At 36.2% G+C, this 25,571-nt stretch overlaps 2 protein-coding genes across 2 annotated transcripts in view; one reads left to right on the top strand and one right to left on the bottom strand.

Moving 5' to 3' along the window:
• LOC131842435 (atrial natriuretic peptide-converting enzyme) overlaps nt 1–25,571 on the bottom strand; it is a 121,125-nt gene that overhangs the window by 82,164 nt on the left and 13,390 nt on the right. Inside the window, exons 2-3 of the mRNA XM_059190967.1 lie at nt 17,298–17,502; nt 9,141–9,788 (exon numbers count right to left, since the gene is read on the bottom strand). Coding sequence (XP_059046950.1) covers nt 9,141–9,788; nt 17,298–17,502 — 853 coding nt within the window. The remainder of the gene's footprint in view (nt 1–9,140; nt 9,789–17,297; nt 17,503–25,571) is intronic.
• On the top strand, nt 10,731–16,359 carry LOC131842417 (uncharacterized). The gene is made up of 2 exons (XM_059190950.1): nt 10,731–12,463; nt 15,996–16,359. The coding sequence occupies exons 1-2, from the start codon at nt 10,970–10,972 to the stop codon at nt 16,002–16,004; spliced, it is 1,503 nt and encodes a 500-aa protein (XP_059046933.1). The 5' UTR covers nt 10,731–10,969; the 3' UTR covers nt 16,005–16,359.

Below are 25,571 nucleotides of genomic sequence, written 5' to 3'. Positions count from 1 at the left end.
ATTTGATCTGTCACGTTTTCCATTAAGTTGTTTGTGATGATTCTCCTGTAGATCTTCTTGCAAACACTTCTTGTATAGACAGACCGATAGAAACAACATAATAAAGCAGTTGATTGCTAACCACGTCGGTTTTGGGCACTAGCATAAAACAAATATGTGTATACATATAAATAAAATTGGAGTGTCTGTTTGTAATATTGATATAACCGTTTTTTACTACTTGCATATGAATATGAACATAGTACATACACCAAAATGTAATTTTTGCTAATCTCTGAAATGACTGGACATCCATCCATGCTTACAAACTTTCACATTTATAATATATCTACCTAATTACCTGCACCTGTGACTTCGTCCGCATGGAATTAAACTCTATATTTCTAAAATAAAAGTAGCTTAAGTTACTCCTTATTAAATCAGCTACCTGCCAAGAAAAGTCCCGTCAAAATCGGTCCAGCCATTTCAGAGATTAGCCGGTACAAACAGACAGACAGACAAACAACAATTGTAAAATAAATGTTATTTTGGTGTTACGAGTAGGGTTGCCAACTCTCGAAAGGACCAACCCGGGAGAAAATTAAAGAGAGGGCCTGAGAAAGAAAATCATTAATAATTTTTGAAATTTATATTTATTTTATTTCCAAGCAGCATATAATATTTGTCAGCTTTTCACCAATAAATCATAAAAGCTTTTACATTGAAAATCGAAGTTTGTTAGTACTTGTTTTGCATTTACTAAAGAAATACTCATTTGGTTTCATTAGAACTGCGAGTGAATAGCAACGAGCGAACGATGGTGTGCATTTAATTTTTAGAAAACCCGAGAAATTATTGCTCCCCGAGATGTCGGGAGTTTAACCATTATTACCGGAGTCTCCCGGGGTATCCAGGAGGGTTGGGAGCCCTAGTTATGAGTCTTAGCATGCACTTCAGGGCATACGAGACACCACGTCTCATCCGTTGTCACATGTGTAAGAAAGGTTGATTAAAAAAACCTTTGCGCAGTGCATTTCCAGATCGTAAGATTTCTCATCAACGGTTATTATATTATGATTACGTATAAAATTAATCTCTTACTTAACGGGCTCTGTGGTTTAGCGGTTTAGCAGAACGCTTTACATTCTTTGCGACACATAAAGCCACCTCCATTTTTATTTTATTTTTTTTTTATTTTGTAATACCATATTTCTGTATTATTTAATCTGTAAACTTTATTTCTATTTATAAAATGTATCTCATGTATGCTATGTGTTTGTAATGGCTGAATAAAGAACTTATCTATCTATCTATCTATCTATCTATCTTTGGTCGCGGGTTCGGTTCCTCGCACGGTGCAAATATTTTTATTCATGAGTATGATTGTTTGTATATGTCTGACTGATTTTATATATATTATGTATATGTTAAAAAATGTACGTAAGCATATTTATTAGCTGTCTAGTATCTACAACACAAGCTTAGCTTGAAATTAGATAACGTTGTGTAAATTGTCCAGGTATATTATTATTATTAACTACCTACTCGGCCCGGCTTCGCACGGGTGTACATGTATTATATATATAAACCTTCCTCTTGAATCACTCTATCTATTAAAAGAAACCACTTCAAAATCCGTTGCGTAGTTTTAAAGATTTAAGCATACATAGGGACAGACAGCGACAGCGACTTTGTTTTATACTATGTAATGATGTTAATGTGAATAAAGGTATTTACCACAAAATTAGTTGTGTTCAGATCCGGTTATTGATATAAATAATACCATTTCAACAGTTCTAAAACGTTGTTTCTTCATTATTTATCTATTATAATTCATTTTAGATTTTATAAAAATAGTGAAATTACGCACATACATATATAATATCAAGGGAAGCAGACCAGAATACATTCTTAAAATGTTTCTAATCCGCAGGGAATTTGAAATATTACATTGTAGAATGTCGTTCGATAGGACTCGAATGTAGAGAGCGTATTATCAGATGGAAAATTGAAAATGCAGTCACGCTAAGATACCATTCCGAGTTTTATAGCTGTATAAAATATTTCTAATCTCAGACCAAGATTTTTGGGAACAGCAAAAATAGTCTCTATAAGTTACCTATCTGGTGATTAACTTTTGGATGAAACTTTACAGTGATATAGGTTATACATCAGAATAACATATAGGTTAATAATATCAAGCGGCCGATATATATATAAAACAATACTAATTTCTTTGTGTCAATCCATTTTCAATTATATATAATAATACTTAATTTATATTGGACTTAGATGGAACTATGTTTTTTTTATAATACGATGGTGGCAATCAAGCATACGGCCCATCTGATGGTAAATGGTAAATTCTTGAAAAACCCCATGCTGTAGTCTCGTGGGAAAACCTCGGCAGGAAGTTCATTCCACAATCTAAGTATACGCGGGAGGAATGTGTGTATGTGAATTGTGCAGGGTTATTTATTTATCCGGCTGGCTCATCCGTCATACTCGTGAACGAGTGCAGCTTGTAGGGACTGGTCTGCTCTTATCACTACGACTGATTTAATCTTATTGTGTTTTTATATTTGAGCCTAAATAAATTAGTGCTGGTTGGTAGTTTGTATTCACACGTTTCGACTTGTAAAATGTGAACTTACAAGGATTGTTTAAAAGAGCAACACACAAGTTTCTTGCTTATTCTTCTTGTGATGAGACAGCTTTCCGAATAAGCGGTAGATTTAAAAAAATGTTGACTATTCAAAAGTGCTTAAATTAAGTTTATTTGAATAAATGATTTTCTATTCTATTCTATTCTATCAATCAGTTCATCTTCTAGAACAAAAACAAAACGCAACGCAAAATCCCGAAAACTTCACAAAACAAAACGTACTCACTAAAAGGGTTTTACTACCTTTTACTACACTTGTAAGTTTTAAAGTACTATTAAAAGCGAAACATTCTGTTTGTGAGACATCTACAACGGCATATTAGAGATAGAAACGGCTATTGGTAAGTAGTTAAACAGTTATTGCAGGCCATTAAACAGTTGTAAAAGTTGCATCGCCACTGAGTACTCGAGGTGAAGGGACGGAAACTTAAAAGGCTTGACAGAATCAACACAGAATTTAGAACTTCACTTCTTTAATATATAGCGATTCTTAAAAATGTTGCCAGATTTTCAAAATCAAATACTAAAAGTCGTTATTGCTATGAAAATTGCAGTCATTTTGACTTATTACTATAATTACTTCATTGCGGACCAGAGACTTCTCTTATATAAGTCACAGGTTCGGCCGCATATGGAGTACTGCTCTCATCTTTGGGCGGGAGCACCTGGATACCAGCTCGGTCCTTTTGACTCGGTTCAGAGACGTGCTATGAGAATTGTCGATGATCAATCTCTCAAACGGTATCGAACCACTTAGCTTGATGACGAGACTTCGCAACGCTTTGTGTGTTCTACCGAATATACAACGGACTGTGTTCTGATGAATTGTTTGACATGATGCCTACGGCCACCTTTCACCATCGCACTGCTCGCCATCGACTGGGAATTTATCCCTACACGCTGGAACCTAAGTGGTCTTGGACAGTGCGGTTTTAGAGGAGCTTCCTTCTGCGTACTTAGATTCTGGAATGAACTACCTGCCGCGGTTTTCTCGAGAGACTACAGCTTGGGGTTTTTCAAGAAGGGTATATTAAGGTTTCTTAAGGGTTGGCAACGCGCATGTGACACCCCTGGTGTTTCAGGCGTTCATAGGTTACGGTAACCATTTACCATCAGATAGGCCGTATGCTCGTATGCCACCTTCGTGGTATAATATATATATATATATATTTTAGTACAATTATACTCAGCTTCAGAGAGTATGCTATTTTTGTTTAGATTTTATTTTGTTAACCAAAAAGTACTTTATCAATGCAGCTGTGAAACTATTTGTTAATGTACATTCCAGAAACCCATTTATAGAATTTTATATTTTATTTTATAGAACAGTTATTACACAGCTCGAGAGAGACGGTTCTTTTTGGTGAAATCTACTTTATAAATGCAGCTAAGGAATAAAATAAAAAAGCCGTAGCGAAAAGTACTTAAAATGTAGTTTATTTGACAAAAGATCGATATCATACGACATATGGTCGCGGGTTCGATTCCTCGCACGGAACAAACATTCGTATTCATGAGTATGATTGTTTGTATCGGTCTGGGTGTTTTCTACGTATAATATATATGTATTTACAAAAAAAAAATATCTATGTATATGTATCAGTTATCTAGTACCCATAACACAAACTTTAGCTAGCTTAACTTGGGTCTAGATGGCACTGTGTGAATTGTCCTGAGATTATTATTATTATCATTATGTGTTGTGTATGAAAACTTAATTATTTGAGAATAGAAGAAGAAACAAGTAATTTCACTCTTTCAAATTCATATACAGAATTATTAATATTAAAAAAAAATATGGTAAATGTAACTAAATTTCCTCTCCTCTCTATCTTCTCCTACACCTCTCTGGACCCAATCTAACAACGGTACTTGAACAAATTGCCGACACCTATATCAATTAACATTTGCTGTTACACCAGCTCGTGACCACGGCTAGTGCAACCTAGTCGAAACGTCGAGAGAAGTCCCTATGTATACCTATTCGTGTTAGGACTCCTAAAAATTATAAAAATAAATATTATACACTAGCTTTTTAAAGCCAGCGGCTTCGCTCACGTAGCAGTAAGTATTATTATTAAATAAGTGTAGTTTTCCGGCTTTACTTTTGTTTAGCGTGTGTAAAAAATTAGGGTCTACAAAATCTAAGATGATTTATACAAACTTTCATCCCCTATTTTATGCCCTTAGCGGGGGAATTTATCAAAATCCTTTCTTAGGGGATGCCTACCTCATAGTAGCTTTATGAATGCAAAGTCCGATCGGTTTAAAATTGACAAAGTTTCATACAAACTTTCAACCCCTATTTTATCCCCTTGGGGGTAGAATTAAACAAAATCCTTTCTTAGCGGATACCTACGTCATAACATCTATCTGCATGCCAAATATCAGGCCTATCCGTCCAGTGGTTTGGACTGTGCGTTGATAGATCACTACGTCAGTCACTTTTGACTTATATATATATAGATTGAGAAGAACTGGCAAGAAACTCAATTGAATATTTTATTCTGTAACACAGGTTTTCTTAGCACAGATTCCATTCCGGTGACTGACGCACGTTTGAGTTATATATATTTAAGATTGAATATTGAATAATTATGAAAACTAATTAGACTATACGTAGTAGCAGCTGTGCCGAGTTTGGCGCCGGCCATTATTAGAAATCCAAGGGCTGACCGTGAAAAAATGAGGTCTTAAATATCCGTACAACATAAATTCACGTCAACTATACATCCTTGGTGCGTCACTCTCGAGAATTTATTAAATGGAACTAGAGTTGCCAACCGTCCTGTTTTCTCAGGACGTATCTTAGTTTTTATTGTTTTCTATGGAATTTCCTCATCTTTTATATAAAATTCTCGTGTCACAATGTTAGTTACCATACTCCTCTGAATCGGCTTGACCGATTTTATGAAATTTTATATGCATATTCAGTAGGTCTGGGTCGGCTAGTATCTATTTTCATACCCCAAGTGATAAAGGTTGTCCACCCCTAACATAGTTTCTATTTTTTAGGCAAAATTTTTATTTATATTTTTTTATTATGTGTCATTAAAAATACATACAACCCTAAATTTTCACCCTTCTATCACAAACCCCTATTTTTATAACGTTATTAATTTATATGGCAAAACAACGTTTGCCCTCGAGTCTCGAGAAAGTCCTCGAGTGGCGACCACGGACCGAAAGTCGCAGCGTGGGAAGGCCTCCAGCAAGGTGGACCGACGATCTGGTCAAAATCGCTATTATTATTATGTTTATATTGACACTATATAATAATGTAATTATCTATTCTCTCAAATTTGAATTTAAAAATGAATCTGTATTATTGTAAACATGTACAACATTTTTTTGAAAAGAATACGAGCCGAGTTTCTTGTCAGTTCTTCTCATCTCGAAATCATTCCGAACTGACGGTAGATTTGGTATATCATAAGAGTCTGTAATAGATCTACATGAATAAATATATTTTGAATTTTAATTATGACAAGTATATTACTGAGTCCTGGTTTTAAACTAAATTGTCCTGGTTTTTCGAACTTCAAATCCTAGTTTTTTTAAATTTAACGTTGGCAACCCTAAATGGAGCCAACGAGGACTTAAGCTGGATGCTGTGTGTTTTAATAAAATTGTATAAAAAATATTGTACCTACTCACTTTCTGTAAACATTTGGAGTTGCTGTTTTTTTAGGTGAAAGTCTCTCTAATCATTTAATGGACTGTTTTTGGAGACTCCATTTTTAGACAGATTTATTTGGTCACTAGCTGTGCTCGCGACTTCGTCTGCATGATATGTGAAAATAATTTAATTTGTTGAAACTTTTGTGAAAACTAAAACGTTATAATTTATGGGCCTCCGTGATCCAGCGCACTGTAACATAAAATCGCATAATTTCAAGGCCTACGTGATGCACCACTTTCTTTTCGATGGTCGTGGGTACGATTTCTCGCATGGTACATATTTTTGTACCCATAAATATGATTGTTTATATCTGTCTGGGTGTTTTCTACGTATATTACATATGTATTTACAAATAGAATGGTAGTATTTGTATCAGTTGTCTGGTACCCATAACAAGCTCTGCTTACCTTGGGACTAGATGAAGTTGTATGCATTATCCAAAGGTATTATTATTATTGTTTATTTATTTACAGATCAGTTCCCTAATTATAGATTCTACAGCCGGAGGTTGTAAAAGAAATCCAACCTTTTTCTTAACTTAAATTTTATTAATATAAAATAATAATTACAATGCTTGTAGTTCGATGTTAGAACAGAATATGATTGATTTATATAATTCTATAAAAATGAAATGTAACTATAGGCATGACGGGATATGGCGTGATGCTCATTGCTGATCGAGCATTTGGTGCCGCGTGCACTGTTTATTGGGGACAGTGCAAATGCAGTAGTCCTCCTATACTAGGCTTGCGTAACACCCTATGTAATGGTTTCCAAATAAATTGTACAAAATTATAATAACCTTAATTAACATTTATGTCCGTGTGGAACATAGATGTACGAGTATGATTTCATTCTAGGCAGAATGTCTCACCTACACAACTTGTTATGTAACATTTATTGTGTTAGACTTTTAAGGTAAGTCAACGACTGGGAGTAGGTACAACAGAGTAATCTCAGCCCTTTGGAATTATCAACATGAGTGTTTCTATGGACGTTACACGAATCGAGTTACCACTTACCAGCAGGTCAGCTATTTTTTTTATCTATTCTAATGTTGTTGGCCGCAGCTGGCCTTTACAGTTTCTCTGATAGGTGACAAATGTAGATGGTACACCGAACCCGCGGAAGGACTTATAGAGCATCGTATTATGATCTATCTGTGCATCAAATTTAATTCTAATCCATACAGTTGTTTTGAGAGAAAATTCTGGAAAGATTAATCTAACGTATCCGAACATCCATCATGACAAACTTCTACATTTATAACATTACTAAGATTACTAAAATAAAAAATGTATGCGTGAACAGAAATGTAAAGAATTAAATAAAAATTCACCCTCTAAGTGAAAAGACAATTTGTAATTCAATTAAGTTTTATTTGGACTCGGTATTTACTGAGAACATAAAGTGCAAGGTGTTTTAAAATGTAAAATAGAATGCTATTGACCTAAAGTTCAACTGAAACCAAAGATTTAGAATAGAATAGAAAATCATTTATTCAAATAAACTTAATTTAGGCTATTTTGAATAGTCATAACAATTTTTTTTTATCTATCGCTCGTTCGGAAAGCTGTCTCATCACAAGAAGAACTAGCAAGAAACATGTGTGTTGCTCTTTTAAATAATCCTTGTAAGTTTACATTTATAAGTCGTAACGTGTGAATACAAACTACCAAGCAGCACTAATTTATTTGGGTCAAATATAAATATACAATAAGATTAAATCAGTCGTAGTGATAAGAGCAGACCAGTCACTACAAGCAGCACTCGTTCATGAGTATGACGGATGAGCCAGCCATCACTGCGCTCGACCATATTTTAGGGAGAAAGATCTATTACATCGAGTTCCACCACCTCATACAATGTCATTTGAAGGAATTCATTAATTCATAATTTAAGAGCTACGCTCTTGTCGGTGGAGCTCTTGCCACTTTCCAGGATCTTCCATCATACTCTTGTTGTGCTTAATTTGCTTGATGTAGCTGTGCCTTGGGCTGCGATGATGATGATGATGATGATCAAGTGTCCTAACATTTTTCTTGAAGGGGTTAGGACTGAATTATTTCGTTATTTACTTTGAATACTTTCAATGAAGCCATTTTTATTACAGAATACTTGTTAAGTGTAGCTTTTTTTTAACTTATGGAAAAATCTTCAAAAGGCCGTCCCTCCGCCGGACGGGCAACGAGATGGTATGTGGGATTCTTACCCTTTAAATATAAATAAATGATTTTGATGTTTTAATAGCTTGATTTTTATATTTTTTTTTTATTTTTATAAATCCTATGATCATACAAAATATTCAATACTAGCTGAGCCCGTGGTTTCAGCCGCATAAAATTTGTAGTCTATGAGTTATTCTGATTTATAAGATATATTACAGTAAAGCCAAAATCCGTTCAGTAATTTTTACGAGAAAGATTATCCATACATACTCACAAACTTTTGAGTTTATAATATTAACTAGATGTTCCCGCTTTAACTTTATTTTTCTAAAATAAAAGTAGCCTAAGTTACTCCTTATTACATCAGATACCTGTCAAAAGTCCCGTCAAAATCGATCCAGCCATTTCAGAGATTAGCCGGGAACAAACAGATAGACAGACAAAAATTGTAAAATTTGTTATTGTTGCATTGCATGTAGTAAAAAACGGTTATTTCAATATTACAAACAGACACTCCAATTTCATTTATATGTATAGTTAAGATGTTCAGTTCTCTAACTCAAGCTCAAAAGAGCATCAGGCCTACTATTAAGTATTTCTTCTAAGAACATTAATAATTGATTAATTATGGTAACAAAATCCTTACCCGATGATGTAGGGACATGTTGCTTCCATTCTGGAACCTGACGATTGTCTGCAACGATGCCGGTGTGGACATGCTCTTCGTTATGGACGAGTTCCCTGATTCCTTCTCCTGCTGTTCTTTCAGCAGCAGACCCCTTGCTATCTTCGCGTTCAGACTCTTGTTCACATGCTGATGTGGCAGCAATGGAGCTTCCATTGTTTTTGTGGTATACGATGGAGAGGACGTCTGACTGAACGAATCTGAAGACACATTAGAGTCTTGACGGATACTAATGTTCGACCCTGAACTTGGCGATCGTTTTATTATCTGATTGTTTTGCGGCAGCGGAGCAGGAGTGTATGGAGTATCTGGCATTTTTTGGGGTGGTCTTCTTGGAACTGGTGGCTGAGGATTTCTGTTGCAGTCCAGCCGAGGTTGCGGTTGAACTGTGACAATACGACGATTCCCGTTGGGGTCTGTAGCCGGGCTTGTTGAGGGGCGAGGCGGTGTGGGAGGGGGGACCCGCCGGGGCGGTTGAGGAGAGGAACGCCGGGGCGGAGCTGGTGGAGGAACAGGTAAGGGCACTGGCGTGACAGGGGCAGTTCGTTGGGGTACAGGTGGTGGTTGAGGCTGCACCGGGGGTTGTTGAATCTGTGGTGGAGGCTGGAGCTGCAAAGATGAGATAATGTTATTGTAACAGACAGACGTAACAAAAATATGATATACAGGGTGCTTCATTTTGGTTATATCGATTTAACTTAATATTTCATTACAGGAGGAATATTGAAAACCGCAAGTGATGTTATCGTAACAGACAAATACACTATAATAAAAATATGATATACAGGGTGCTTCATTTTGGTTATATCGATTTAACTTAATATTTTATTACAGGAGGAATATTGAAGACCGCAAGTGAAGTTATTGTAACAGACAAATACACTATAATAAAAATATGATATACAGGATGCTTCATTTTGGTTATATCGATTGAACTTAATATTTAATTACAGGAGGAATATTGAAGACTGTTGGCGCGCAAGCGACGACAGTGGACGGCTGCGGGGTCTGCGGGCGCCGCGGGGCATCCGAGCCGGCAGCGAGCCCGATCTGCCGCGACACCTCACTCGGCCATTCCGTGCATTGGGCACCGCACGCACTTCTCTTAACACTTGTAATATATATTCTAAAATACATAATCATACAGTCCACAACGTGATATTATTTCACCACCCTAACCGGGCCTAGTCAATGGTCCTTCTGCACCGGTATACAAGCCGTCTTAAGCAGAGCCAAGCTGTATATATGCAAGTCAGAAATTTGAAGACCGACACGTCGTGAATAACGGTCGCGAGTTGGACTTCGAGTATCTCTTCGTGGAGTGGAGTCGTCGCACAGCCTACATAGAAGAACCGACGTCACTTGTGGGAGTATTGCACTGTATTTGAGTGAGTCCGTTCCAATTAGACTATTTTCTTATTTCTTAACGTTGCCGAAAAACTCATTCTTTACTATTCAAAACTGCATTTCTATCCCTCTTTAAATTATTTATTATTTAGCTTTGCCCTTATTTTCTTATACACAGTTACGTATAGCTTACATTACTTACTATATACATTGCATTCTATTAATTTGCGCGCTTAGAAGCAGCTAGTAACAGGCGGTCCGGTGCATCGACCTTGCACTCGACCGTGTCATTGACCGTACGTGACATTTACCTGCGCTTGCGCTACGGACATAGCTCTTAGTAACAACCGGTACGGTGCATTGACCTTGCAGTTGAACGTGTCGGTGACCGTACGCGACCTTCGGCCCCTTCTTTCGGCTTCAGCATTTCATAAGACTTTAATATGGCAGATTCTATTAAAACATTAATTAAAAAACGTAGTTCTATGAAGTCTAAAATTACAGTTTTTAACAATTATTTAAATTTAATCAGTAGTAATGCGGATATATCTCATTTGCAACGTTTGGACTTGGAGGAGCGTTTTAATAGGTTCGAGGCCATGTATTCCGATTTTGATGCATTACAGACCGACATCGAGGTGCTTTCTGACGACGCCGAGGCCGAGTCCGCTCTGGCCGACCGTGAGGAATTCGAACGCCAGTTCTTTCGTGTGGTGGCTCTCGCTCGCAGCCTACTGGCGACTTCGCGCGACGGTGCTGGGTCTGTGGCGGGTTCTGAAGATGCTAATTCAGGTGCACTCAATACAAAACAGAATTTTGTTCGTTTGCCGAAAATTTCCCTACCTTGCTACGACGGATGTTATCAATCCTGGTTGGAGTATAGGGACACATACATCTCACTGATTCACAACAATGCATGTATCGACGATATCAACAAGTTCCACTACTTACGTGCCTCACTTAAGGGTAGCGCGGCTTCAATCATTCAAAATATAGACTTCAAAGCGGAACATTATAAAATTGCGTGGGACTTGTTGTGTGAGCGATATAACAACAACCGTGTCCTTGTGAATAATCACATTCAAGCGTTGTTTGATGTTGAACAGATATCGAGGGAATCAAGTGTGTCACTTAGGGGTCTCGTTGATGTCATTAATAAAAATATAAGGGCACTAACAACTTTAAATCAGCCCACTAATCATTGGGATACCCTCATCATCTTTATAATGGCAAAAAAGCTGGACGTCACAACTAGTCGTAACTGGGAGGAACACAAAAACTCATTAGCTACCGATCCCATTTTATCACAATTTTGTACATTTTTAAATAAAAGGGCTGACTTATTGGAGTCAGTCGAGTCAAATTTCATTAATTGCAGTACTTCAATTGTCGCTTTAAATAATCAAACTAATAATAATAAATCTATCATTACTCATAATAAGAAATCAATTGCTTATAATAAACAATCTGTCATTAAATGTCCACTTTGCTCTCAAGCACACTCATTATATTCTTGTGAATCTTTTAGGGCCTTATCTATAGAAAATCGCATTCAAAAGGCGAAAGAATATAAAGTGTGCCTAAATTGCTTACGCTTAGGCCATAACGCAAAATATTGCAAATTAACTCATTGCAAATATTGCAAAGTTAAACATAATACACTTTTACATATAGAAATAAATAGTACAATCCCATCTCATCATGTTCTGCCTTCTGCATCGCCTTCTCTGTCAAATGATGTCGCTTTATCAGCCGATACTATGCAGCTTGCTACTTCTGCGCATTGTCTACTTTCCACAGCATTGGTGAACGTGACCAACGCTACGGGCAACAAGTGCACGGCACGTCTACTGCTGGACAACGGTAGCACGGCGAACTTTGTTACGCAGAGCCTGTCGGAGAAACTGGGTTTGTCACAACGCGGTACGAGCACCAAGGTAACGGGTATAAATAGTCACGTATCTATAAGTACACAGTCTTGCAACCTCACCATAGAGTCTTTATGCTGTGCTTACAAAATTGATATCGAGTGTCACATTTTGCCTGAAATTACAAAGGTCTTACCGTCTTCGTTTGTGCATGTCAGGCATGTCCCTATCCCTGCAGGTCTTCAGTTAGCGGACCCGAATTTTAATATTCCGTCGGTCGTAGACATTCTGGTAGGGGCCGAAGTATTTTGGGATGTCCTGGGCAATAATTCAATTCATTTAGGCAAACACTTACCGACATTGTGTGAAACTAAATTCGGATGGTTAGTTTCAGGTAGGATTAAACAACCGGAATGTTCGTACTCACAGTTTTGCAATCATGTTAATATTTCAAATTCACCAGATATTACTAAATTTTGGGAGTTTGATAATATATCACCTTATCACTCTTTGTCTATTGAAGAAAAAATATGTGAGCAGCATTTTGTAACAACTACTTATCGCAAAAATGACGGTCGTTTTGTAGTTACTATGCCTTTAAAAAACGATCCTAGTACCATAGGTCATTCTTATGACACAGCAAAAATTCGTTTTTTGTCCCTAGAACGACGCTTTCAACGATATCCATCATTTAAAAATAAATACATGGAGTTTATGCGCGAGTATGAACGATTAGGTCACATGACGTTGGATTCAAACTATACTACTTCAACAGAGGACACCGTAGTCACTCACTTCATTCCACATCATGGCGTCACTCGTGAATCTAGTGCTACTACCAAATTGCGCGTAGTATTTGATGCATCAGCTCCTACCAGTTCTGGCACGTCACTTAATGACATTCAGATGGTGGGACCTGTAGTTCAAGACGATCTATTATCCATTTTAATACGTTTTCGTCAACATAGGTATGTAGTTTCGAGTGACATTGAAAAGATGTATAGAGCAATAGAACTGAATCCAGACCAAAGATCTCTTCAAAAAATTGTATTCCGGTTTGACCATAAAGAACCCCTAAAAACTTATACATTAAACACACTTACATATGGTACCGCTTCCGCTCCTTATTTAGCTACTAAATGCTTAGCTAGTCTGGCGGATGACATTCAGGATAATCGAGTCAAGTGTGCAATACAGCGAGATATGTATGTTGATGATTACTTAAGTGGGGGAAGCACAATCTCGGAAACCATCGAAGTAGCTAAACAAGTGCAGTCTATTCTTTCCTCTGCTAAATTCAACTTACGTAAGTGGCGTTCTAATCATCCCACTATTTTAGCACAACTCACTAACAGTCATGACACTATGAATACACCCCTAGAATTTTCTGAGCAACATTTAATCTCTTCTCAATCTAAAACACTAGGTTTATATTGGGATTGCGATTCGGATTTGCTCACCTTTAGAATTAACATTAATTTAGTAAATAAGGTCACTAAACGTCATATTCTTGCAGTAATAAGTCAAATATTCGACCCACTGGGACTCGTCGGCCCGTGCGTAGTCGAAGCTAAAATCATTCTGCAACGTTTATGGTTAGAGAAATATGACTAGGACGACGAAATATCTCTCGAGATCAGCAACCTTTGGTCTACATTTCAAAATAGCATGTCCTCGCTTAATAGTTTAAAGATTCCTCGTTGGGTTTTGCATGAAGACTCTATCATTCACGAAGTACACGTATTTACCGATGCGTCCGAAAGGGCGTATGGAACGTGTCTATACATTAGAACGTGTAGTGGTAGTGGTTCTATAGGTGTACAGCTTCTAGCTTCTAGAAACCGCGTAGCGCCAATTAAACCAACGACAATGCCGAGGCTTGAACTTTGTGGAGCTTTGTTAGGTGCAAGACTGTGTATCAAAGTTCAAAAATCATTGACTATACCTATCCATAAATGTAGATTCTGGTGTGACTCGACTATAGTATTAGGTTGGTTGTCAACTCCTGCTAACCAACTTAATCCTTTCGTTAGAAACCGAGTGCATGAAATTCAAGAAAGCATACGGTCATACCTGGAGCTACGTACCGTCGAAGGACAACCCGGCGGATCTTGTTTCGCGTGGAGTAAAGGCCGACGTTATCGGAACTACCCCTTTATGGTGGTCCGGACCTTCGTTTTTACTTAAAAATGAAAATGAGTGGCCAATAATGCCAAACAAAACGAAACATGATTTGCCGGAAGTAGTAACTCATTTTATTAGTAGTGACAATCAATCATGTAGTAATTCATCATCTAATAACACTCATTCATTATTGATACAACATTTATTAGAAAATCATTCAAGCTTAACTAAAATACAAAGAATAGTAGCATACATACAAAGATTTATTCATAATTTAAAACATAATAGTAACAAGTTGTGCGGCAATCTCTCTACGAGAGAACTGCAAGAGTCATTAATTTATATTTTACATATGTCACAAATTGATATGTTTCCAAACGAATTTGAAATTCTAAAATCTGGTCAGACATTGCCACACAAAAGTAGACTACTTGCTTTGACACCATTTTTAGATAATGATAACATTATCCGCGTGGGCGGAAGACTTGACAATTCCCCTTACGACTTTAACATGAAACATCCTATAGTTATATGCAGCAAACATAAATTGACAAGACTTATATTTCAAATGCAGCATATTAAATTACTCCACGCCGGTCCTCAATTATTATTGTCTCACATTCGTCATACTTACTGGCCTCTAGGAGGCAGAAATTTGTCTAAATTAATTGTAAAGAAATGTGTTACTTGTTTCAGACATAAGGCTAAAAATGTCCAGCCAATAATGGGTCAGCTGCCATTAGCTAGGACACAACTTGAATTCCCATTTCTACATTGTTATGTTGACTATGCTGGACCAGTATTGATAGCTAATCGTAAGGGCCGCGGGAGCAAACTTTCAAAATCGTATATGTGCATCTTTGTTTGCTCTGCAGTGAAAGCTGTACATTTGGAGCTCGTCACAGATCTCACCACCGAGGCTTATATGGCCGCTTTAAATCGGTTTGTGGCACGTCGAGGTAAGCCTCGAAGTATTACATCCGACAACGGTACGAATTTCGTTGGCGCATCCAATGAAATGCAAAGGTTTTTGCGTACCTCGAATGTCGCATCTGAAACGGCACAGCAGGGCATCGAATTTATTTTCACGCCTGCCTACTCTCCTCATTTTAATTCATTAGCAGAAGCTGCCGTAAGGTCCTTTAAACATCACCTAAGACGTATATTAAAATTAACTCATTTTACCTATGAAGAGATGACAACTTGTCTCGTTCAAATAGAAGCAGTTCTAAATTGTCGCCCTCTCACCCCCCTTTCATCAGATCCTAATGATTTTTCGGCTCTTACACCCTCACACTTCCTAATTGGACGGCCACTCCTATCTGTGCCACAACCACAGGTGACTGACACTGACGTCAACCTCTCGAGACTGGACAGATGGCGTAGAATTCAGCACATACGACAACATTTCTGGAGACGATTTCATAATGAATACATTTCCATACTTCAGGCAAAACAAAATGGTTCCATTCATCAGACGAGGTGAAACTTGGAGCTCTCGTCCTGATCAAGGACAAGACAGCACCTCCGCTACTGTGGTGCCTGGGTCGGGTCGTAAAGATCTACCCTGGCGTGGACGGCGTCACAAGGGTGGCCGAACTCAAGACGAAGAAGGGCACCATTCGTCGTGCCTTCAACTGCATCTGCCCTCTTCCTGAGCATTGAAGACATCACTTCAACCCCGGGAGTCTGTTGGCGCGCAAGCGACGACAGTGGACGGCTGCGGGGTCTGCGGGCGCCGCGGGGCATCCGAGCCGGCAGCGAGCCCGATCTGCCGCGACACCTCACTCGGCCATTCCGTGCATTGGGCACCGCACGCACTTCTCTTAACACTTGTAATATATATTCTAAAATACATAATCATACAGTCCACAACGTGATATTATTTCACCACCCTAACCGGGCCTAGTCAAGACCGTAAGTGAAGTTATTGTAACAGATAAATGCACTATAATAAAAATATTATATACAGGTGCTTCATTTTGGTTATATCGATTTAACTTAATATTTAGTTACAGGAGCAATATTGAAGACCGCAAGTGATTTTATCGTAACAGACAAATACACTATAATTAAAATATGTTATACAGGTTGCTTCATTTTGGATATATCGATTTAACTTAATATTTCATTACAGGAGGAATATTGAAGACCGCAAGTGTACACTATAATAAAAATATGATATACAGGTTGATTCATTTTGGTTATACCTATCAATTTAACTTAATATTTAGTTACAGGAGCAAGATTGAGGACCTGTAAGTTTTGTTTCATTAATTTGGCACTTCTATGCACGCAATATATTATAATTATATAACTATTTATTGCCCACTGAAAAATAAGGACAAACAGAATAATTTTCTTAAACACCCTTAACAAAAGGCGGTCCTATCACTACAAACCATCTTTTATAGACAGCCAAGATAAATCTATATATGTTCATGATTTTACACAAGTCTTGCTTATGTAAAATAGTATATAACGTTTGATCTTTGGGAAATGTTTAATTTCGTCAATTTCATATATTTGGGAAGATATAGTTACACGAATATTTGAAGCACTTCAGAATGATAATAGTAGTCAAATATTAAATTAACTTGTCAATACAGAAATTAATATTTCTCACAATGGAAAGATGCTGAATTATGATACATAATCACTGCTAGGCACATCTCTCTAACTTGTTCTGACAGTTGTAGTTCTGAGTTGAAATCTATGTACTTGATATAGTATAAATGGTTAAATTTGCACCAAAATATACCACTAAAACAAAACTGACCTTCAGTATGGGCCTCGGAGGAGCTAGCCTGGATGGTGGACAGTACGGCAGAGCGTCTGATGGACAGTACACGAATCCAGATGGTCGTGGTGGTTGAGGAGCGCAAGCCGCTGTGGAGTGACGTCGAGGGGTCCCCGTGCTGGGCCTGAGAAGTTCTAGAAGCTTCTCACCGGGAGTCGCTGCTAGGCTGCCCGCCCTTCCGCAACTGTATAACAAAATTGTGCATGTAATTTTATCTTTTCATTTTATCTTATATATAAAATTCTCGTGTCACAGTTTTCGTTCCCATACTCCTCCGAAACGACTTGACCGATTCTCATGAAATTTTGTGAGCGTATTGAGTAGGTCTGAGAATCGGCCAATATCTATTTTTCATCCCTAAATGTTAGGGGTAGTCCACCCCTAATTTTTTTTTTTTATTTTAAGGCAAAACAACGATTGCTGGGACAGCTAGTTTCTATATACATTTAAGTATTAGGAGCATAACAATTCAAGTTTCAAAATACGAGTAAATGGCATCGATAAAGTATAATTTATAACAATAGAAATTGTAATAATACCGCCATTAAGCCGAACTGAAACAAATCGTATACAATTATTCTACGTAAAAGGCCAATTTTATTCTCTAATGTTAGAATAGAATAGAATAGAAAATCATTTATTTAAATAAACTCACATTGAAGCACTTTTGAATAGTCATCACATTTTTTTTAATCTACCGCTCATTCGAAAAGCTGTCTCATCACAAGATAAACGAGCAAGAAACTTGTGTGTTGCTCTTTTAAATAATTTTATTCTTACTTTACAATTTAAGTTTAAGTGTGAATGAATACAAACTACCGATTAGCACTAATTCAATTAAATAATCAAATAGAAAAAATATTGGATACACAACAACTGGTTAAACAATTAATAATGTGTTATGGGTAGTAGATAACTGATACAAATACATAGATTTTTTTTTGTAAATACGTACATATTATGCATAGAAAACACCCAGACCGATACAAACAATCATACTCATGAATACAAATGTTCGTGGATCAAACCCGCGACCATCGGAAGTAAGGCGGTGTGCTAAACCACTAGACCACCGAGGCCGTCAAGTATGTATATATACATATATTAGCTATTCGCCCCGTCTTCGCACGAGAGTACATGTATTATATATATAAACATTCCGCTCGAATCACTATCTATTAAAATTATCTCATTAAAAACCTTTGCTTAGTTTTAAAGATTTAAGCATACATAGGGACGGACAGACAGCGACAGCGACTTTGTTTTATACTATGTAATAATAATGATGTATATATATGTGTATACATATTATATATGTATTTTCTATATACTAGTACCTATGTAAATACAAAAAAATGTATTTAAGTAATTATATCATTTGTCACTTCAAGGAGCACCGTTTAAACATACGTAAAAAGATCTTGTGATATATGTTACCTATATATATCACAAGCCCTTTTTGCGTATGTTTGAACGGCGCTCCGTGAATTGTCCATATATATATTATTTCCAAATGATAATGCAATCCAGCAATCACATATTGGTGAATCACATAAGAGACATGTCCGAACCACAATGGCGGCGGTAATTAACCGTCGTGTTAACGACTGGAACATGTCCAGGTCACGCGTGAACATGTCGTGAACATGTCGAAGTCTGCGGCTTGTCAACGACACAACGCTCATGTATAGGGTTGCCACCTTTTGCAGTTAAAGTACATTGGTTATTATAAATAAGAAAAAAGTATATAGTATCAAAAATAAATCTTTTTTTATTGTTATATTTAAAAACATATTTTTTATTGATTCTTGCAGTTTGTATCAAATTTTTATCTCTACGGAATAATTGCATAGCATCTTTAAAGTCTATATTTAAATGACGACCTCGGTGGTCCAGCGATCAAGCACACCGCTTTACGACCGATGGTCGCGGGTTCGATTCCTCGCACGGCACAAACATTTGTATTCATGAGTATGATTGTTTGTATCGGTCTGGGTGTTTTCTATGCATAATATGTACGTATTTACAAAAAAGAATCTATGTATATGTATCAGTTATCTAGTACCCATAACACAAGCTTTAGCTAGCTTAACTTGGGTCTTGATAGCGCTGTGTGAATTGTCCTGAGATTATTATTATTATTATATATATATAAACCTTCCTCTTGAATCACTCTATCTGCTAAAAAAATTCATTTCAAAATCCGTTGCGTAGTTTTAAAGATTTAAGCATAAGTCAGCACCAATTAATAATTTTACTATTTTACTATTTATAATCTTATATATAAAATTCTCGTGTCACAGTTTTCGTTCGATAAAGCCGAAACGGCTTGACCGATTCTCATGAAATTTTTTGAGTGTATTGAGTAGGTCTGAAAATCGGCCAACATCTATTTTTCATCCCCCTAATATTAGGGATAGTCCACCCCTAACTTTTTTTTTATATTAAGGCAAAACAACGTTTGCCGGGACAGCTAGTTTTACTATATATTTGATAATTTTAAATTTCGTTTAATGAAACGATACATACGACTAAACTTTTCAAAATCCCAAAGAAATCAAATCATGGAAAATGTGTACTTTATTATTTACATAAAGTATAGAGTACAGTTACTTGAAATAACGTAAAATACTTCATTATAAAGTACGGGGGGCAAGCCTACTCATGTATGTCATAATACATGATTGGAAACAACCTGTATATAGTATAAAAATATTTAATTTCCTTGACAGTAAACGAATTTTATTTATGCATCTGAAAACTTCCATCAAATAGTTTTTTATAGTACTAGCTGTACCCGCGACTATGACTGCGTGGAATTTAACAAAAAAGTTAATTAGAGAGTTTTTCTAAAGTAAAAGTAGCCTAAGTGACTCCTTATTACATCACCTGCCATTAAAAGTCCCGTCAAAATCGGTCCGGCCATTTCAAAGATTAGCCGGAACAAGCAGACAGACAGACAGACAAAAATTGTAAAAAATGTTATTTTGGTGTATGTACCGTATTTATATTCATATGCATGTATTAATAAACGGTTATTTCAATATTACAAACAGACGCTCCAATTTTATTTATATGTATACATTAAGATTACTCTGACTATATCTGCGTGGAATTTAACATTAATTTTCTAAAATAAACAATTTTGTTGTTAAACACAAAATAAAAACAAAATGTTATTTTTTTGTATATATACTGTATTTATATTCATATGCATGTAGTAAGAAACGGTTACTTCAATATTACAAACGGATACTCCAATTTTATTCATATGTATAGATTAAAACGGTTTATAGATTATAAAATTCGTTAGTTTTGAACAGGCTTGGTAATGAAATGAAATGAAATGCTTATTCTTCTTGTGATGAATCTGCATTCCGAATAAGCGGTAGAATCAAAAACCTTGACTATTCAAAAGTGCTTTTATATGAATAAAGATTATTTCTATTCTATTCTTAATTCCTTTCTTTTTTATTTTAGCTGGAAATATAAAATAAGAAATGAAGAAATACATTAGTGTACAATATTTTTTTTATTATTTATTTTATTGGTGTACTATTTACAAATACCGTAGACTACATTCCGTTTAATTATCTGAATTATAATCATTATTGTCAATTGCATACGGTTTATGTTTCAATAACTGGCTACATGTAGCTACTATAGCCAAAGTACATACTGCAGCGATCCTCGCCTACTCTAATTTCCTAAGCTTCCACCAGAATGACAGTTTATTAATCTTGGCATGTCACCGTCGAGAGACTGCCATGTTTTGACGTATTATACTTGGAGACAATTGTAGTTCAAGATTCATATATTGTTAACTATAGATAGATGGTCTTTGACGGGTGTTAATATATCCTCTTTGTAATTAATAATAGTTTGTTTATTTATTTTACCAACATTGTATTTTTTGACGATTTTGACGACCTCGGTGGCATTCCTCCTCCCACGGAACAAACATTTGTATTCATGAGTATGATTGTTTGTATCGGTCTGGGTATTTCCTATGTATAATATTGTTTAGAAAAAAAATCTATGTATATGTATCAGTTATCTAGTACCCATAATACCAGCTTTAGCTAGCTTAACTTGCGTCTAGATGGCACTGTGTGAATTGTCCTGAGATTATTATTATTATTATTGTTTCAGTACAATCACAATAGCATCGATTCCTACACTAGGCTGGGCTGGGCTGGCTTTAAGAACCAGAATACGAATTATCATGTAAAAAATTTAAGTCTAATAGTACAGACAATTTGCTAAGCTAAAATATCTAGAACTTTCTAGTAGAAATAATATAATAATGAGTGGGGTGGCAAGTGAGTACGTGTGAGTGTAGGGTGTTTGTGTGTCTGGATGGTGTATGAATATGGTTGGTCTGTTTTTATTTACTTATTTAAGAAAAGAATAGAATAAAAAATCATTTAAATGCAACGCCAACAGATGGCGCCGTAACAAAATTAAAACGCGCTAATGTTTCGTTTTATAGAAAGTCCATATATATTTTACTTCATATCATATTTTGTATCTGTACCTGTATTGGAAACCGAATAATAAACTTTATATACACGAGTGTAGTGTTTTGTTTTATAGTACCCTTAGGACCTTGTGGTTTTAACAGCCTCTTAAGAAAGAATAAGCTCTTTTCTTGAAGGTTTCAGTATCGTACCGGTTCAGATATATCTGCTGCTGGAAAGTGATTCGACAATGTGGAATTGTGTGGCAAAAAATTCTAGAAAACCGCACTGTGGATGACCTCCATTCATCCAGATCATCAGGATGGTATTTTAGTTTCCGGCACGCGATACGGTACAAATAATAATAATCTCAGGACAATTCACACAGCGCCATCTAGACCCAAGTTAAGCTAGCTAAAGCTTGTGTTATGTGTACTAGATAACTGATACAAATACATAGATATATTTCATTTCGTAAATACATACATATTATAGTAAACACCCAGAATACAAACAATCATACTTATCAATACAAATGTTTGTGCCGTGCGAGGAACCCGCGACCATCGGAAGTAAGGCAGCGTCCTAAACCACCAGACCACCGAGGCCGTCAAATAAAGAGTGTAATATTAGTATAGAGGGGGAAAGGGGATTGTTAGTAATGTGGATGTATAACCCCATTGCTAGCAATGTACAATGTCAGGTCGACCTCAACGCGGTTTCCCCTGGAAACCATCGTAACAAATTCCCGGTGAGCTTGTCACGATGGGCTAACTGACCTGACCTCATGCTCATCTTATCATCTTCCACTGGTGCCCCGCCAGCGTAAACCGTTAGCGCAGGGGGGTGCACCATTCCATTATCATCCATAAAAAAAAAAAAAATTAGTATAGATAATGTAGTTTTCATGAAACAGCCGGGTATTACAAGATAATCTTAGCGTCGCAATGTTTGAACATTCCGCCCCAAGTCACGAGATGTCACGTCCAGACTACAACGTAAATGATACTTTTAGAGATGTGAAGAAAAAAGGCAAAATCGAATTACGAAGTTTGTCCGTTCGTCATAATCTGTACATATAAATAAAATTGGAGCGTCTGTTTGTAATATTGAAATAACCGTTTTTACTACATGCATATGAATATAAATACGGTACATATACTAGAATATTTTTTTTACAATTTAGCTTATACATCAAAATAACATATAGGAGATAATTTAAAAAACACACAAGTAAATTGGCTGAAATATAATGAAAAATGTCAAATAAGGGTGATGCGGACTGAGATACGCGGGTCAGCTATTTAATAAACGAAGTTAATTTTAGTCATATTCACTAAAAAATTTCACCAAATTCACGAAACATGTGCCTAATATAACTTACAAATTATTAGTTTTTTTTTTAATAATAATAATAATAATCTCAGGACAATTCACACAGCGCCATCTAGACCCAAGTTAAGCTAGCTAAAGCTTGTGTTATGGGTTCTAGACAACTGATACAAATACATATATAATTTTTTTTTTCCTAAATACATACATATTATACATAGAAAATACCCAGACCGATACAAACAATCATACTCATGAATACAAATGTTTGTGCCGTGCGAGGAATCGAACCCGCGACCATCGGACGTAAAGCGGTATGCTAGACCGCTAGACCACCGAGGTCGTCAATTTTTAATATTACCACAGCACGTAGACATATTCACAAATATAAAATTCCCTCGACTTAGTCCGCGTGGAATTTAACTTTATTTTCCTAAAATAAAAGTAGCCTAAGTTACTCCTTATTACATCTGCTGCCTACCATTAAAAGTCACGTCAAAATCGGTCCAGCCATTTCAGAGATTAGCCGGAACAAACCGACAGACAGACAAAAATTGTAAAAAATGTTATTTTGGTATATGTACCGTATTTATATTCATATGCATGTAGTAGAAAACGGTTATTTCAATATTACAAACAGAGACTCCAACTTTATTTACATGTATGTATACATTAAGATTACTCTGACTATATCTGCGTGGAATTTAACATTAATTTTCTAAAATAAAATAATTTTTCTAAAATATATGTAGCCTAAGTTACTTCTTATTACATCAGCTACCTACCATTAAAAGTCACGTCGAAATCGGTCCAGCCATTTATTTCAGAAATTAGCAGGAACAAATAGACAGACAGAGAAAAATTGAAAAAAATGTTATTTTACTGCATGTACCGTATATATATTCATATGCATATAGTAAACAGGTAGATAATTAGGTAGATAACATATAAATGTGAAAATTTGTGAGTATTGATGGATGTCCAATCATTTCAGAGATTAGCAAAAATGACATTTTGGTGTATGTACCATATTTATATTCATATAATAATAATAATCTCAGGACAATTCACACAGCGCCATCTAGATCCAAGTTAAGCTAGCTAATCATATAATAATAATAATAATAATCTCAGGACAATTCACACAGCGCCATCTAGATCCAAGTTAAGCTAGCTAAAGCTTGTGTTATGGGTACTAGATAACTGATACATATACATAGATTTTTTTTTGTAAATACATATTATACATAGAAAACACCCAGACCGATACAAACAATCATACTCATTAATACAAATGTTTGTGCCGTGCGAGTAATCGAACCCGCGACCATCGGTCGTAAAGCGGTGTGCTTGACCGCTAGACCACCGAGGTCGTCGATGCATGTAGTAAAATGTCATATGCATGTAGTAAAAAACGGTTATATCAATATTACAAACAGACACACCAATTTTATATATATGTATAGATGTGTAAACGGCCGTATGTTACATAACCCAAAAAGGAACTCGTATAATTAATCATCCTGTATTTTGCGTCGAGAAAACTAATTTGTTCTAACATCGCCCTCCCGAATTAGAATTTTATAATTATTTCGTGTGAATTAGCTCTATTCAGATTTAAACGGGATGTTTTTATGAGACAACGACGACAAATATGCATACGGCCAGCTGTATGCTATACCGTACGTTTATATATCACTAGTTACCCACCCTGGCTTCGAATGACTGTACATGTATTATACATATAAACCTTCCTCTAGAATCACTGTATCTATTAAAAAAACCGCTTCAAAATCCGTTGCGAAGTTTTAAAGATTTAAGCATAAATAGGGACGGATAGACAGCGATAGCGACTTTGATTTATACTATGTAACTAGCTACTCATCCTGGCTTCGCACGGGTGTACATTTATCATACATATAAACCTTCCTCATATATGTCATACATGCATATGAATATAAATACGATAAATACACCAAAATAACATTTTTTAAATTTTTGTCTGTCTGTCTGTTTGTTCCGGCTAATCACTGAATTGACTGGACCGATTGTGACGGGACTATTTTTGGCAGGTGGCTGATGTAAAAAGGAGTAACTTAGGCTACTTTTATTCTAGAAAAATAAAGTCAAATTCCACGCGAACGAAGTCGCGGGTACAGCTAGTATTAATCATATTTGTGTAATATATCCTCTCATAACAAACGTTCAATCCATCCTTACAAACTTACACGTGTATTTTCACGTACTATTTTCAGTATTACTTTCTCATTTCACGAGATAAAATGTAGAATTAACGAAGCTGCAAGATAATCTACGAAGTCGGCAAACTGCGAACGTACATGTTCAACACGCGGAACTAACTAGATATCCCATTTGTTATTCGTATTTAGCTTTGTATAAAGGCAGTCGTGCATTAATTGAAATCTCTTCCCTATAGACTTTCCCCGGCATTAAATGTGCA

This window comes from Achroia grisella, unplaced genomic scaffold (assembly GCF_030625045.1).
Source record: "Achroia grisella isolate CSIRO2021 unplaced genomic scaffold, CSIRO_AGI_Agris_v1 utg2183, whole genome shotgun sequence".
Lineage (NCBI taxonomy): Eukaryota > Metazoa > Arthropoda > Insecta > Lepidoptera > Pyralidae > Achroia > Achroia grisella.
Note: the sequence above shows the minus strand (reverse complement) of the source record. Positions and strands in the feature narration are given on the sequence as shown.